Source organism: Poecilia latipinna, unplaced genomic scaffold (genome assembly GCF_001443285.1).
Source record: "Poecilia latipinna isolate Pla-1442-1.1 unplaced genomic scaffold, P_latipinna-1.0 Scaffold180, whole genome shotgun sequence".
In the NCBI taxonomy this organism is placed as follows: Eukaryota; Metazoa; Chordata; class Actinopteri; order Cyprinodontiformes; family Poeciliidae; genus Poecilia; species Poecilia latipinna.
Window position 1 is genome coordinate 507,155 of NW_015112796.1, and position 16,553 is coordinate 523,707.

The window sequence follows — 16,553 nt, forward strand, 5'->3', positions numbered from 1 at the left end:
TTGTTGAACCAAACGAACAAGCAACAATACAAACCACAAATCAAGAAAATAGGGGCAACATTTCTGTGGATTATCATTGTTGCAGTGAAGACAGTTAATTGTGTTCTTTAGGTGTTTACCCAATCAGTTAGTTCAAATTGTTCATCACGCCATAACGTTGAGGATACAAAATATATGGACAAATAAGTCAGTTTGTTAGAATTAAAGACAGTGGAAAACTTTGTGCGCTCATGCCCCCTGTTATGGTCAACAATAATGTTTTTTATTTAACGTCCCAAGAGTCTGACTTCCATGTGAATTGTTCTTGATCTATTGTTCTAGATACCTACAAGTCTTATAAAAATTTGAAAGCTATTTTTTGCGCAATTATGGTTGCTTTTACTGCCTCTTAAGAAATATCCCATTGTTTGTTAAGCCATATAACATTTATTCATCATTCATTCAGCTCTAAAGAGGTTAATCAGATGTGTAGCTCTTAATAGTAAATTAGCAGATAACTAACTTTTAGCCTATTGTGATACAAGCAGGTAAAAAAAATAGATTTGTTTCCTCCAATTTCTGTAGTTAAACAGCTAGAGCTCTTGACGACACATTACACTTGAATAAAAGAGAATGTGAACAGCAATTGTCAACACTTGCCTGTCTGGACTGTGACAAATGTTAGCTGATAAGAACCATGGATAATGTTTTAGTTTAAAAGGCAGCATTAAAAAAAAAAAAAGATCAAATGGATGACCGCTGAGTTAATTGGTCACTTTAAATTTATTGCATATTTTTCTTTGGATTTCTCTTAGAATATTCTTATGATCTAAATCACTTTTCTCACTAACTTCTGAGATCATCAAAGAACACCCACCTGGATTTATACTGAGATTAAATTACACAAGTTGATAATATTTACAGACAGAGTGACTCTCAAGGCAGTGGATTTTTTTTTTTTTTTTGGTTCAGTGAAAGGGCCTAAAAACAAATGCATGCCATGCTTTCCAGATTTGCCATGCATCCTTGTTGGTTTAAATCACAAAAATAGATAACAAACTACTTTCCCATTTTGATTAAGTAGGCAACGTGCAGAAGTGCATCTTTTTTTCTTAGTAGGATGATGTCTTAACATGTGAAAGTTGAATAAATTTGACAATGACCAAGTTACAGCAGCTTCTGAAGCTTCTTAGGGAGAAGATATCCATTTGCAAAGCCACAGTGCTCTCTACTGGACAGAAAGTGCTACAGCATGTAAGGCCTTTGCACTTCAAATTTTAGTTGAACAGAACTTGGTCTGATTTTGTTTGGACTTTCCTCAACAGCTGTTACAACCAGGTTTGGTTTATGGTTACTTTAGGGAAACCTTTGGCAAATACCCAACTACATAGAGCAATATTACGAACAATAACAAACGAACAATACAAACCACAAATCAATACTTTTCCTTTCAGAACATTGTCAGCAGCAGGTTCAAAATGTGATGACTATGACAACAATAAAACATATAAGTACATATAGAATGGTATTCAAACTGTTTTATGAGTCAAAAGGAAATGTGTGGGGTTTTTTTTAAATCACAAATTGTAAGTTAAAGTAATTACAGTAAAAATTTAAGCATCAGATATTTTTTTCTGATTTTTCTGACAAAATCAGAAAAAAATATCTAGAACTAAAAAAAAAAAGGTGAAAATTCTGGAGTGAAGCAGAGGACTGTAGAAATAAGTAAAAACACTGAAGTGGTGTAAAGAAGCCTTTCAGATGAAAATGTAATCTATTGCTGTCAGCGGTTCCAAAGATAAAGACGAGACTTTGAAGTTCGTGCCTTCTCACACTTTAACTGTGAGAATCACTGAAAAATTCAAACTTCAGAAACTCTGACAGGAATCATCTAAAGAAGAAGATAACGATAAAGATGACCAGAAGCTGGAACGGTAGATGTGGTTGAGCAGCTGCCTTATTAAGGCAAAAATGAAAAATATCCCTGTTTTAAAATCGATGATCCCTGTTATTTTGTCCCAGGGTGAAAAATGTGGACTTTCACCTTATCCTGGATATATGATCCATGATAAGCTTCTAGAAAATCTGATCTGACTTTAACAACAGCATCAGTGGAGAACAGGATTCTTCTACTGCATGTGGAGACATTCCTCTATGATTTGTCTGTGTTTTTCAAGGTGTGACCATTGCAAGAATTAGTTTGTAGGAAAAAAGGTCAAATGTAGGATCTTAGTAGAAAATGTGCTTTCCTCTGCTTTAGGCCAGACAAACGTAACTGTAGTGAAAGATTTTTATAAAAATGGTTACAGTATTAAGCTCTTAATATGGGCATATAATCACTAACACTATTTACTTGATGTAAAAAAGACAAATATCAAAAACGTTAGGGTTGCGTTTCAAAAAACGCAATGAACAGTTATTTTATATGCACCTATATGAATATATCTACCCCCAAGCATGCAGTAACTCTGTGTACCGCACGACACTTTACTGTCTTGCAGTTGGTTAATGACTGACCGTCTGACTTTTACGTACTAATAGATATTTGTACTTCAAAGCAGAACTTTGGGGGCCAAGCAGGTTCCTGTGGTTACCAAATAAGCCAAGAAACAGACGCCACTGTGTTTTGACTTTTTTTAATTAGTGCAGTGTCTCTTGAACTTGTACTGTGGATCTCGAAAGTATGAAGAGTTTTCAAAATGCCAGATTTTAGTAAACTAAAAAACAAGACAACGAAAAATCACTTTGAACTTTTTCCACTTTTAATGTGTCATTTATTTTGTATAGTTCAGCTAAAAAAAGAAACAATTCCTTTGGTAAAAATAATATAAAATGGTTGCAATAACCGATGAACAAGTCTCCACATTGTTAAGCTAATATTTTGTTGAGAAATCTTCACTTGAATTTTAGCATTCAGTTTTCTTGGGTGCACACCTAATCTCAGTCATAGTGAATTTAAATAATTCAAAATAAAGTTTTTTGGTTGAATTGAAGCCTTAATTTCTAGGAAGGTTATACAAGGTTGTACTCTAGAAAGATTATCAGTCAGGAGAAGGGTGCAAAATAATTCCACATTGTATTAATAACATAATTGTACAGTAAAAACATCATAATTCAAGAAAAATACATATATATTAGCCCAGTCATTATCCAAGATAAAAATACATAAAACAAACATAGAGAGAAGAACACTGATGGTTTCTGGTAACTACTTACTTTGTTCTACATGTGAAAACAATATGTATTCTTAATATGTCTAGACTAAGAAGTAAGGTTGACAGAATAAAACCTTTTCCTCCATAGAAAACATACAGGCTTGACTGATAGGTTGACATTTTGGGCCCTAATTCTAAAAGGTATCATACGAAATGAACACCAGACCCACAGTGAAACATGGGGGTGGCAGCATCAGGCTTTGGGATTATTTTCAATTAGATGAGATGAAGAATATTGTCAAGACAGATAAAATCAGGATCATTTCCAAGTACCAGACTGATTTGATCAAGAAGATTCAGGTGTCTACTAGACAGCTGAAGATACATACAGTATCTACAATAATTTACCAGAAGAAAATGTACATTTTCCAATGGCTAAGTCAGAACCCAGAACTAAATCTGATGAAAAGAAAAAAATTGAAATCACCTGAAGAGATGAAATTCCTTCTAGACATTTAATTATTTTTTTGTACAGTGTCTCAAGCTTTTTGCAAAGGAAGTATTTGCATCAAGCTAATTATCACAGTATACATTTAGAAACAATACTGTTTGTCAGTTAAGGCACTCTTTGTGTTAGGTTTACAGTATATCGAGTCATGTTTGTGTTACACGCTTTATTCCCATCTTTGGTTGTATTTTATCTTCAACATGATATCAACGTGCTCTGCTGTCAGACACTGCTGGTTCTATGAATGCCATACAGCCTGTGTGGAGTGTAATGATTAAGACTTGTCAAAGCTGCTGCACATAAACATGGCTTCAACTGGTGTTACTACCCTATTTAACCTTTAAGTGTGCTAAATTATTTCACATTCTTTAAATGCACAGTTGCTTTGCATAGCAAATTTTTAGCTTTGAAGTGACTTTGGTATGACAGCAACACAGATAGTCCACCAAATCTTTAACATGTTCCAGAGTAAGTAAACTACAATCCAGGGCATCAACCTCACAAACTTCAGCAGCATTAAGCTCTCTCATCTTCCATACCACTTCATTTAAAATACAATTGTAGAACAAATTTATAAAATTAAAAATATAAAATCAAGTACATGTTGGAGACTTGTCATTCATTAATGTTAAAGACCAGCTTTTACTGAAACATTTTAAGGCTAGTAAAACAGCAAACACTTGTCTGGTGTTTCTAAAACGAGTTTGGTTTGGTTTGGCCCCACTTACATTTGTTCAGCATGTGACTGAGATGGTCACAAGAGAAAGTGAGGCCATTTTAACCAAAATAAGATTCAGCTAAAACTTTGTCCCATCAGACCCCAACGGTCATGAATTTGACACTGTTAGGAGGGATCAGAGGGATCACTTCAACATTTTAGTGAGGAAGTGCGAGGCCACAATTCCTGCAGCGAGGATGATGAACATGACCAGCACCGCCAGCCCTCGCCGTAAAACCAGCTGAGTCCCCGACAGGACGTCCCCCACCGTGGTGGTGGGTTTACTCTGCTCTGGAGGATGGGCCTCCTGGTACACATGGTCCTCCTCATCACGAGATGCTGCAGCACCAGCCTGGCTCTGGTTGCAGGCTGAAATTTAGATTTAGTTTTTCAGGTTTAGAGATTTTATACTAGGACACAAGTTCAAAGAAACAAGTTTGAAATCACTTATCAAATGTGCTAGTTTGATCGATTTAAGGGCTCAATTCTCTTCTCTGACAATTTACATGTTGAAATTGTGTCCCTTTCTAATTATGTTTTTTTTTTTTTTTTACCTGTAAGGAACCCATGAACTTGATCCTTTCTATATTAGTAAATCTATCTTTGTAATCCAGATAGATTACAAAGATAGTAATCTATCTGAAACAGAAAAAGCCCTAAAATTTTTCAAACCTCAAATTTATTCTCTTAAATATGTTTGGACCAGTTGAAAAAAAAAAAAAAAAAAAAATCAAAATAGCTACGAGAGATTTCCTGCTCCCCACAAAGAAACCCAGCTTAACTTGTCGGCTGTCAAAGTGGGTACAAAATGACTCCTTCATGGATATAACTGGGTCAATACTGAGATATCGTGCCACACACATCTCTAGTTTTTACCCCCAACAATTCTGCATGAAACCACCAATACTAGAAAGGGGCAAAATTGCAAAGGGCAGAAATGACCAGATTATTTTGGTTATGTTTTTCTGAGTTAGTAAAGAAAATTCTAGAATATCCCTGAAGATATTTACATATTTGTAAAAAAAAATATTCAAATGGGAATAGCAATAATGTGAAAATTAGCCACCACAATCATTGTACAGGGAAGGAGAAGTTTGAGTGCAGCTTGGTAATTGTGGCTTGAGTACAAAAACACTTCGGGTGATAGAGTATCACTAGAAAAGTGCTACATAGACACTGTCTGCATTTACTTAAGAAGTGTAAGCATAAAGTTTAGGCCAAGATTTTGGTCTAAATAAATGTAAAGGACTTATTTAATCCCCAGCGTTTAGGGTACACCAGCGACAGAAAATTTGCTAAAAATTGCAAAGCTTTTATTTTCAGTAGGTCAAAAAAAAAAAAAAAAAAACACCTTTCCGATTTCCCGACTGAAAACATTTGAATGAAATATGTTTAAAATTTTATATTTATAATGAATTTTTTCACAGAGAGAGATGGCGCTCTGCCAGAAAGTTGGGTTTAACAATGTAGCAGACGGGACAACAAGTTCGACAGCCAATGCTTGCTTAACACTTGAAAAACTTTACCACATACAGTCAGTGTGGTTCAACCATATGTTACTAACATCTTCCTGAAAACGTATATGCAGCTGAATGTAATTTCTGCTTGAAGTGTCTTTTAGCAGCGGAAATTCCACGCGCACACTGCATAAAACCAGACAGGAAAAGTGCAAAAACTGGCCCTTCCTATTGACATTGTAAGTATAAACATTATTATTTCCATGTTATTTTTGCTCAAAGGACAGTCCAACAAAAAACAGCACCACCCATCAGTGGTGCTGATGTGTGCAAACTTATAAAAGTGGTAATAAGATTTGTGTTTTCCAACTCACCTGAATTTTCCATCTTGGTCATATCTTTTTCTTCTTTGATCTGCACTCCTGCCCTCACAAGAGCCTGAGCAAAGACACAAAGGTTTTGTTAAAAGTGTGGATCATATTTTTAAATAGCTTTATTATGAATATTTTTATGCTGCAAGCTTTGCACACATCTGTGCAGCTTAATCCCTTAAGAGTTGTCCTCTCTCTCTAACGCACCCTAACATCTGATCAAGACTGCATCTTGACAGAAGGTGGATGGTATTTTGAGGATCTGAAAGAGCATTTCTACAGTGTCCTTTCTATGCCTCACTTCACAGGCAGTTTTGAGGACGTACAGAACGTCTGTGGAGTTACTGTGGTACTTCATTATCGTCAGCATTTCTTGGGCTGACATTGACTGGCATGGGTCAGATGATGAAATCAGAGAGGAATGATCATCCTCCTCTTGCTCTAATAACAAAATATTTCACAGAGCTGATAAGACAAACATACTGCAATGTTCATGATAACAAATACTTTCTGCTCCATGCTCAGGCTTGCAGTCTAGTATCTAGGAAACCTAGTAGTGTTTCCTAGATACCACTAGGAAACCAGTGTTTCTAGGAAATCATAGTTTCCTAGAAACACTAGGAAACTATGTATTTCCTAGAAACACTAGGAAACTATGTGTTTCCTTTGCTTTGTACAGAGGGTCTGGACTCCCACCTAACTAGAAACGATTACCTCCTGGAGACGTGGGCTCTGTTGAAATTTGAAATGTTACCCAGTTGCCAATGTTTGACTGTGACTTGTTTTGATGAGTCAGTTTGACATTATGAGGCTTAACATTAATTGCCTGCATTATAAACAACCGCCCTTCTCTGATAAGACAGAAGTACTGAGCCGAACGAGATGGCTGTTAATATTGACAATATTCAATATTTGGAATTGTGGCCGACACAGACTGAACGGCTTCTTTCGTTTCCTCCGCTGCCATTGCTAAAACTACAGGCAGACCATGATTGTAAAACAGCGCAAAAAAAAAATCAGCATCATTGTTCAAAACTTTTCCTTCTGTTTGGTGATTGGCCCGTTATGAAATCAAATGGAGGTAATCCAAGTCAATGGGAGAAAGCCAAGACTGTGCTATAAGGGACAACTGAATCGAATTGAACAACGCAGGAAGGCAATGACCAGGCTAGTAACAGAGGAAAGCTAAGAAATTTTTAAGCCTATAGTTTCAATGTAAAATGCTCTTTTTCTTGTGAACTACCATCTTTATCTAAGAGAAGCACTGGCCTTCAGTGGTGAGCAGTGCAGAGGACAAAGATGATCAGAGGAGGCGTGATGGAAAGCGTAAGAAACAGCTCAAAGAGGCAACACAATTCCTCAGAGCCTTGCTGTAATCATCTCACAGCGACAAGCAAAAAAAAAAAAATACATATATTTTGGATTTTGTGTGCATTTTTCCTTCTCACTCCTTTTGCCATCATGTGCAGACAGCGCCATGAGAAAAGTTTAATTTATTGCACAGGTAGCCAAACTCTGCAGCTCTGTGTTACATGACAGAGAGATCGGGTTTTGAATGGGCCGTGCTGTACGCAGCCGTTTAATAATATACAGATGATTACGCCACACAATCACTCTCTAGGGAAGATGGAATCAAACCCATGTCGTTATCTAATTATATGGCTGCAGATTAATTGGGTAAATCTTTTAATCACCTCTTTTACAGCCTTCTCCCAGTTAAGCTTGGACAGATATATGATGAAGAAAATCGACTGCATCAACACGCAAACTGTAAGTCCCGTCCACAGCCCTATTAAGGAGAGAAGACAAAAGAGTTTGCGCTGAGCTGAAGGTTAACGGTTCATTCCAATACAGCACACAGCGATTGATTCCTACCTATAATCCCCATCTTGGCAGCAAACATCAGGGAAACGCCAATGGGGAAACCGATGAAGTAGAAGCCCACCAGGTTACACAGGGCACCAATCAGCTGTTTACCGGCTCCTCTGAGGACACCTCCAGTCACACCCTTCCAGGGGGAAATGGTGATTTGGGTCAAGTCACATTTTTCACATGCAAATACTAGTTTGAAATTCTGCAGTGAAGCTATCACTTACCGCGACAGCATCACACAGATGTGTGAAGCAAAAGATGACCATGACGTCAGAAACTCTCAACAAAATCTCTCTATAGGAAGAAAAAACAAAACAAAACAAAAAAAAAACAAGTATACGATTTATGAGTTTATATGTAAAAACATGTCAAAAAAAGCAGAAAAGGAGCACAATCTTTTGGACAGTGGAAAATATTAATGTTTTGTGTAGTAAATGAAACACTTGAAGTCACGAAACATCAGCAAGGTGAATAAAACCGAAAAAGATGAGTTGAGTAATTACTTTAGCTCTGTTTAATTTGGCATCACCAACAACAAATTTGACATTTAGCATGGAGTGTACTGGCTTCTGTAAATCTTTAAGCAGTCAGGCAAGTTTAACGGGATAAAGGCTAACAGTGTTATCTAATAGCTTCACTTACTCATCCGAGGTGAAAATGTATCCAAAGATGTCTTTGCAGGCACCAAGAATCGCTCCGACAACACACGAAATTATGACTGAAAAACACCAAATAAACGAAAGACAACTCTGAAGTAAAAGTTTGTAGATTAAAATCACAAGGGAAAAATATATATATATATATATAACCCATGAAATGTTCAGCTGACCTCTGTGAGATGGTATTATGATATATTTTAACCACATTTCAAGCTACAGTTGTATTTTGTAGATTTATAAAATAGGAATACCTAAAGCATAAGATATTTAAGGAAATAAATTGAATACAGAATTTTATTGATGACTGTCACTGAAAACATGCTGCATTAAAAAACAAAAAAAAAACACAAAAAAAAAAAACAGAACGGTTATGAGTATAACCGGAATGATACAGTTAGGTAATAAAAAGTGAGTCTCTGCTGCAGGAGACACACCTGCAGCGGGGGTGTTGTTTTAAACTTGGTTTAAAACAACATTTAAAACAACATGTTTTAAACCATTGTCTAATCAAATCACCATGACAGACATCTTAAAAAAACGTAATGCTAGAGAGGAAAGCAATGGAGCCTGAACTATGCGTAGAGTTTTATGTTAAACACTTCTTCCTGGTTTAAGTTTCTCAGCATTTTGCTTCAGTCACTTCAATTAAAACCAATCGTTCATATCGAGCGGAGTGGTAAATTCAATAGTAAACTTACTGAGACATGTATAATTAAAGGAATTAAATGAAACTTTTTGAGTGCTTCTGTCATTTATTCTGAAATTTAAACTGGCAATGTTACAATATTTTACTGTTTTTATGTTCCAAGCAAATAAAACTACGATGCTTGTTTTATTTTCCTGCCCCTAAATGTTTTATTTTTAGCTAAAAATGGTTGAAATGGATAATTTTACAACTTGCTTTGCACCTGAATAAATGCGGTAAAACCCATTTGATTTAAATAAGGCTATTAATAAGTTATACTTTCTTAAGTAAAATTTTTACATGTTAAAACAAAAAGTCATGCAAACAGCCTTTCAACTGAAATTAAAAATGAATTAATTTATTGACATCTGTGGTTTGACGTCATCGCATGTGTGCATTGGATGGGCTGTTACTGACATCTGGTGAGAATTTACTTGCTTTAGCATACATACATATTTATTTATCTAGAAATCCGGTTGAGTGTTTGAGGCTTATTTTACACAGAGGTGAGTGAAATTGGCGTGTATCAGAAGCTTTTCTTACATGCACAGACAATGGGGACTTTGCAGGACAGCTTGGCCTGTTCAATGTTCCCTGCACCAAGAGCATTTCCAACACGAACACTAGCAGCAGCAGAGAATCCTAAAGGAAACTGTTGGAAGAAGAAGATGTGCCCTTTCAGCTATGTTTTAATTTACTATGAAACTGAAATGAGAGAGACTTCAGAAGTGGGGAACAGTCCTGGAGGAGTTACCATGTAAGCAATAATCGCCAGCTCGTATATGACGGAGTTTGCTCCCAGCTCGACTTCGCTGATCACTCCGGCCAGGAATCCTCCCACTTCGAAGATCCACCACTCCAGACAGAGCATCAGCATGCTGGGGATGGCCAGCTGGATGAACGAGCCCCACTCCTGGAGGCAGTCCAGCGACCAGCCTGAGGGTCAAAGCCTTTCATTTAGATGTTTGAAAAATGGACTACTCACTGGATTATCAGGGCCTTGGAAAATCTTTATAAACTACAACATTTTCACATTTTGTCAGATTGCAAACACAAACCTCAACATGACCGAAGAAGACAAAGTATCGCACCACTGTGAGGTAGAATATGATACAAGGGTTTCAAAAAAGATAATCCTACGTATGAAGTGGTGTTCAAAAGTCACATAATTGGTTACATGAGTCCACTTATGATTTAACCTCATTATAAACGCAACTATGTATTAGTTCTGCACATCAAATATTTATTGTTTCTTGAAGGGTGGCTATAGGAAAGCCACTGTTCAAAGAAATAATAAATTGTTTAGTTTTATACTTTTTATCTATTGAACACTGCAAACATGTAAAAGAAGATCCTGTCAGAAAAGGCCAAAAACAAACTTTTGCTCTAAAAAAAAAAAAAAAATAAAATAAAAAAACCTGCCTTTTTATTGTCCCCACAAAAAAGGGGTAATAAACTGACCTCCCCATGTAGCCTTATGGAGACCCTTCAGGTTGATGTAAGCAAACAAAACCACAGCCAGCACATACTGGGAGATAGCATTAGCTGCTGCAGACCCACTGGAAGATACAAAATAAAAAAGATATTAGCATGACAAAGAAGCCCAACCAAGTTTGATAGAACTGACTGAAGCTTTTCAAAAACTTACGCAACACCCATATCCAGAGGATACAGGAACACATAGTTGATTATTGCGTTCAGGACATTTCCGATTGCTCCAGTTATAACTTGAGGCCATATAATTCCCTGTAAACACCACGACGTATTCTTAGAGCTACTTTTATTAAACAGACTCTAATTTTAATAGCTTTGTTAGGACTGTGTGCTTCAGTAAACCGTACCTGGTTTTGGAGGTACCTTCCCTGCAGCTGGTACATAAAGGCAGCCTGAAGAAAATAACACAGTGCTGTATTAAAGCTTCTTTGACCCATAAAAGGAAAATACTAAGATTACTGACTAAGCAACTGGACAACTTCTCTGCAATAGATGAAGCTTTAGTGATTGTGACAGATAAGGTATTTTAAGTTTCAGAGACAAACTTGTGTTGGGGAAGGCTAAACGAACTGAGTACTGAAACTCACTGGCAAAGCAGGCATGAATATGTTCACGTACATCTGGGAGAGTCTTCATGTGGGAAAAAAAGAGAGCAGAAGAGTGACCATGACAAATATGCAAAACAAGTCAACATTTGTAGATAAAACCAACAGACAGGTACACCTAAACAAATTGAAATGTTGTTAAAAAACAACAACGTTTTCAGTAATTCAGCTGAAACAGTAACTCATATGCTATGAGCTTTCATTAATAACCGACTGATTAGTTCTTCTTCCTTATTTATGATTGTTTCTGATGATTTGGGGAATAGAATACAAAATATTTAGATTCTTAGAAATTGAAACAATATTTGTGTTTCAAATAAGAATTTGAAACACAGAAGTGTTATGTCGTGGCACGCGCAATAATGGAGAATACCGGTTCCCTTGACATCTTTCCTGCAGACAGCCACTGAGCCCTTCCACAATAAGGGTGAGCAGCAACAAAAGGTTGTTGCTGGAGAAGCTCGCTGTTCACAGATGGCTGTGTGCAATAAATTTACAGGAAGGTTAGAAGAAAAAAAAAGTGTGATAGAAAATCCGCTTGTTTCCTTTCCAGGAACAAAAAAAGGTAGTGTTTCAATACAACTATATATGCAAGACATTTTATGGACTGGTAAACTGTGCATGGTGGATTCTCTTTCGTAGTTTTTTTTTTTTGTGTGTGTGTTTTTTTTTTGTGGAGATCTATTATTTTTGTGGCACTCCCATAATCTACATATTTGGCATCTTGTACCAATGTTTTATTAGATTTCCCCCTGTTGCAAGACTTTAGTTTCCATTCTTCATCAAAGAATAAGGGACAAGGTTGAATATCGGTTTGTTTTGCTGCATGCAGCAGGTTGTGAATAGTAGCTGTAGATTTTGCATAAAAATTATATAAACATATTTGCATGTTTTGTGATTAAATATTTGCTAGAAAACAAAAATAAATAAAAGATGGAATACTTTTTTTTTTTTAAATAACCACAATATTTAATTATTTGAGTGGCTGTGACAGTTAGGCTTTATCAAGAAGTCAGAAGCAAAAGGTTTGGGAACCAGACTTTTTTCTGCTGAAAAAGAGATTATGCAAACTTTGGAGAGTAAAGGTAATGAATAAACAGAAATGGTAACACTGTGCTGATTAAAGGGATTCATTATGTGACCCTGCATGTGGTGCTGCAGAGAGCTGACCTGGCGACCGCTGGACTCTGCTTGACAGCCAGCAGTAGGGGCTCGGTGTTGATCAGGACGGCCCAGCAGGGGAAACAGGCCAGCAGCAGAATCAGAACCCCCCTCTGGAGAATCACACCCACACGCTTCAGGTTACCGCTCCCATAGGTCTGCGAGAAACAGGCAGAGAGACGTTCAGCTAAAAAACACCAAGACTGCTGCAACAAGAAAAGTTGTGGGAGATCCCGGAAAGCTAATTTGATCCAAACGCTCACCGCTGAGCTGTTTCAAAGCGCATCCCAGGAAAACCTGGGAACCCAGCTGTAACTGCTGGGACTGACTCGGTTACGCAAATAAAGTGAAAGAACAACCTCTACTTAGAACAGTACCTGTGATATGAGCGTATCGCAGGTTAATGACAAACCGGTGCCAATGGAAATACCGGTGACGTTAACCACCTGCAGAAAAACAAAAAGATACACGATGCAAGGTAGAGACAACACGTTATCAAATCCAAGGTTGGATGAAACAAAACAAAAAGAAGCCAGGACTCCAGAAAGTCTCCTTACTGCAATTGACAGCGAAACCCCGGCTAGCTCGGTTTTTCCCAGGTGGCCGCAGAACACCATGCTGACAAAACTGATCATAAAGATCATCAGCTGGGAAATGACCTGAAATATATAAATACATATTTATATGTAATCGGAGCTTGTGCATGTCAGACACATGAAATGAATGAAAATGAAGAAATATCTCAAGAGTCAAGAAAATCTCAACAGATTTTGTTGAATGTTGAAATATATTTAGGTCACTTTAAGCGTAAACCAAACATTTAGAGAATTGGTTGCACACATTAATTTCATGTTAAATTTGCCACATTTTCCATTTGTCTTTAATCTTCGATTTTAGATTAAGTTTGAAATGACAATTACAAACAACTTAACTTTTGTTTCAATATGTGCAGAATTCACCTGAAATAAAATATCCTGAATTCACTTCAGTCTCTTCCACTTCATACCACATGTTGCAACGCTTATCCCTGTGGGACAGCCCAATCTTTTTTATGGTCTACACCTTCTTCCTTGGACTGTTTTCGACTTACAATCTATATTATACGCATGTGATATTTATATTACTCTTCTGTATCATCTGGAAACAGAAACAGGTTCCCTGCACAACAATCTGTTGTTGTCTTAGAAATGCATAATTTCTCATTAGGTAAAACATTAGGTAAAACACAAAAAAGAAAAAGAAAAGAAGAGAAAAGAAAAGAAATCATAATTTCAATGGTGAGGATGCAATTGAATATTTTGGATAGAACATATCAGGAACATATTATCCTTTATTTTCCTCCCTTTGGTAAATTCAGGTATGTCAGCAGCAGTAAAGTCACAGGGAAGTAGAAGCAGACAGATACCCTTGAAAATAATAATAATAAAAAGTAAGAAAATAAGAGAGTGCAATGAGGTTAAATGTACATATTAAGAAAAACTGTGCGTTTACAAAAAAAATAGCAAATGCAAATTTGAATAAAAGTGGGACTGAGTTAAATATTTTTTTTATAAATTATAAACTGTGCATTTGTTCATATTCATAAAACAGAAAAAACTGTCTATTTAAGGGATAATCCTGGAAGAAAACCTGTTAAAAGATGCAAAAGACGAAAGACAGAGGTGGGAGTTCACCTTTCTGAAGAACAACATAAACATACAACCAGAGCTGATGCAAAGAGTTAGAGCAATACATATTCATTTGGTACAAGGACATAATCATAGACCATAATATGTGGGAACAATGGAAAACTCTAATTATGCTCTAAATATAATTTAACTGAACTAAACCTCTAAAAATCTGCTAGAAACAGTGTAAAAGATCAAGAAAGTTCATAGTTCTAATCTATGTTGATGTACATACCACGGTCTCCTTGAACCTTTACAATTCAAAGAGCATATTTTATCATCTCGCTAGCTGAATAAAACTTGTGAGGAGTGAAACTTTTGAGAAAAAAAAAATAAACATCTATTTTTTTTTTTTTGGTCATTTTTGAAGATCCCCAATTTTATTTATATTTTGAAGTTTTTTCTAATAAAGAAAAACATGAAACCGTTGTAAAAAGAAAAGGTTGAATTGAAATATTGGTAACACTTTATTTGAAGGGGGTTGAATAAGACTGACATGACACTTTCATAAACATGACATAACACCTGTCATGAACATAAATAAGCCTTCATGAATATTTATGACTGTTGTCATAAAGCGTCATTCGGTAAATTATGACACTTTTAATACAAAGTTGACATTATTCAAAATGTCTTTGTTATGAAAACTTGACATTAACCAGGAAATCATTTCTGTTTAAACTTTACCTTTAATAACATAAAGTTACCTAATTTTTAAAGTGCAGTCAGTAATACTTTTATAACAAATTTATATCAGTAATGATTTATTGGTTACTGTCAAGTTGTCATAACAAAGACATTTTGAATAATGTCAACTTTGTATTAAAAGTGTCATAATTTACCGAATGACGCTTTATGACAACAGTCATAAATATTCATGAAGGCTTATTCATGTTCACAACAGGTGTTTATGACAGTGTCATGTCAGTCTTATTCACCCCCCTTCAAATAAAGTGTTACCGAAATATTTTAAAGAACCTTTAACATGTCCTGATATCGCAGCTTAAGTAATAAACACAGTTGTCGAAATATGTGCAAAACTAATGACGCTAATATTGTGATTTGTGGCGTTAGACAAACGTGAAATATAGACTATACCGCTAACCAATCACAGAATGAATACCGCTCTGAGTCTTACCACCGGTCCCGCCAGTTTGAACAGCTCTGCCAGCTCATTTCGGTACTTCTGCGGAACAGAGTCCCGTATTCTCTTCAGGCTGCAGCCGCAGCCTCCAGCGGGGTCTGCTTCAGCTGCTTTCAGGTCCACCTTCACTCCCTCGGTGTGTGTGGCCGCTGCTTTGCCCGGACCGTCCATAGCTGATTTGCTTCCAGCCAAGGTTGCGACTCTGTACTGACTCCTGTCCTGCGGGTGTCCGTGGTCAGACGGCAGCCCTGGAAACTTGAGCGGGATGTTTTACCGGAGGAGGGTCACGGGAGGGGCCGGGGCTGTGCTGTGAGTGGACGACTGTCCTCAGAGCCAGCCACCCCCTGCTGCTGTCATGGTGGGTTCAAGCGCGCGCGACAGGGTCAAGTTAACGGGGAATTCAAAAACCAAATATCAAAAGCTCACAAAATAACATATTTAAAAACCTAACCCTCAAATCATGTTCTTTCTGACCCAGTTCAGCACAGAGGCACGTGTGTAGTGGTATTTAATTAAATCGTCACAACCTCGGCAGCAGAAAATGTTGGTGTGATTCCTTATGTCATCAGTGATGGCGCAAAAAGTGGGTATGCGCTACGCTGGAGGGGGCGCAAAACCGATGTGTCGATTTTTTTTCTAGTCGGCATTTTCTGTACTTAACAGCTGTTTGCGCATGAATGAAATTATAAATAGCAGAGGAACGGAACTGGTGTTCTAACTATCTGTGCTACCCATTAATCCGTCCTACCTTGTGGTAATGCGCACACAGTTAGTCAGAACAACGACACTAGTTAGGTTCCCATCCCACACAGGTAGCTTGAGACCGCGCTCGTCGTATATAGTGCACTCGACAACAGGGTACGGAGCCCTCTAGGGGACATGGGATTTGTTTTTCTTTTGCGTTACCTCGCAATAATGTACCGATTAGTTCATGCGGCATGATTGAATACTGTAAGCCTTTCTTACTATGGCCATTGTACTTTCTGCTACAATACAAGGCTTTCGGGAGGTTTTTCCATGCATGTTCTCTCGTTGTGAAATATCTGCAGTTTTATATCTTTTTCTTTAGAAATGCACC

At 37.0% G+C, this 16,553-nt stretch overlaps 1 protein-coding gene across 1 annotated transcript; it reads right to left on the bottom strand.

The window, feature by feature from the left end:
* Positions 1-3,564: 3,564 nt before the first annotated feature.
* On the bottom strand, positions 3,565-16,446 carry LOC106946205 (multidrug and toxin extrusion protein 1-like). Its single transcript, XM_015030394.1, has 17 exons — positions 16,224-16,446; positions 15,470-15,723; positions 13,222-13,323; positions 13,042-13,110; positions 12,674-12,822; positions 11,486-11,528; positions 11,246-11,290; positions 11,053-11,150; positions 10,866-10,963; positions 10,159-10,340; positions 9,948-10,056; positions 8,703-8,778; positions 8,285-8,354; positions 8,064-8,196; positions 7,883-7,977; positions 6,192-6,255; positions 3,565-4,729 (listed from the first exon to the last, which is right to left on the bottom strand). Exons 2-17 carry the CDS (start codon positions 15,644-15,646, stop codon positions 4,506-4,508), a joined length of 1,734 nt encoding a protein of 577 aa, XP_014885880.1. The 5' UTR covers positions 15,647-15,723; positions 16,224-16,446; the 3' UTR covers positions 3,565-4,505.
* Between the last annotated feature and the right edge of the window lie 107 nt (positions 16,447-16,553).

Coding starts and splice junctions, on each gene's coding strand:
- LOC106946205 (XM_015030394.1), bottom strand. CDS start 15,646: ATGGACGGTCCGGGCAAAGCAGCGGCCACACACACCGAGGGAGTGAAG. Junction 13,111..13,221: donor GGGTTTCGCTGTCAATTGCA/GTAAGGAGACTT, acceptor GTTTTTCTGCAG/GTGGTTAACGTCACCGGTAT. Junction 10,057..10,158: donor TGGCGATTATTGCTTACATG/GTAACTCCTCCA, acceptor TTCTTCCAACAG/TTTCCTTTAGGATTCTCTGC.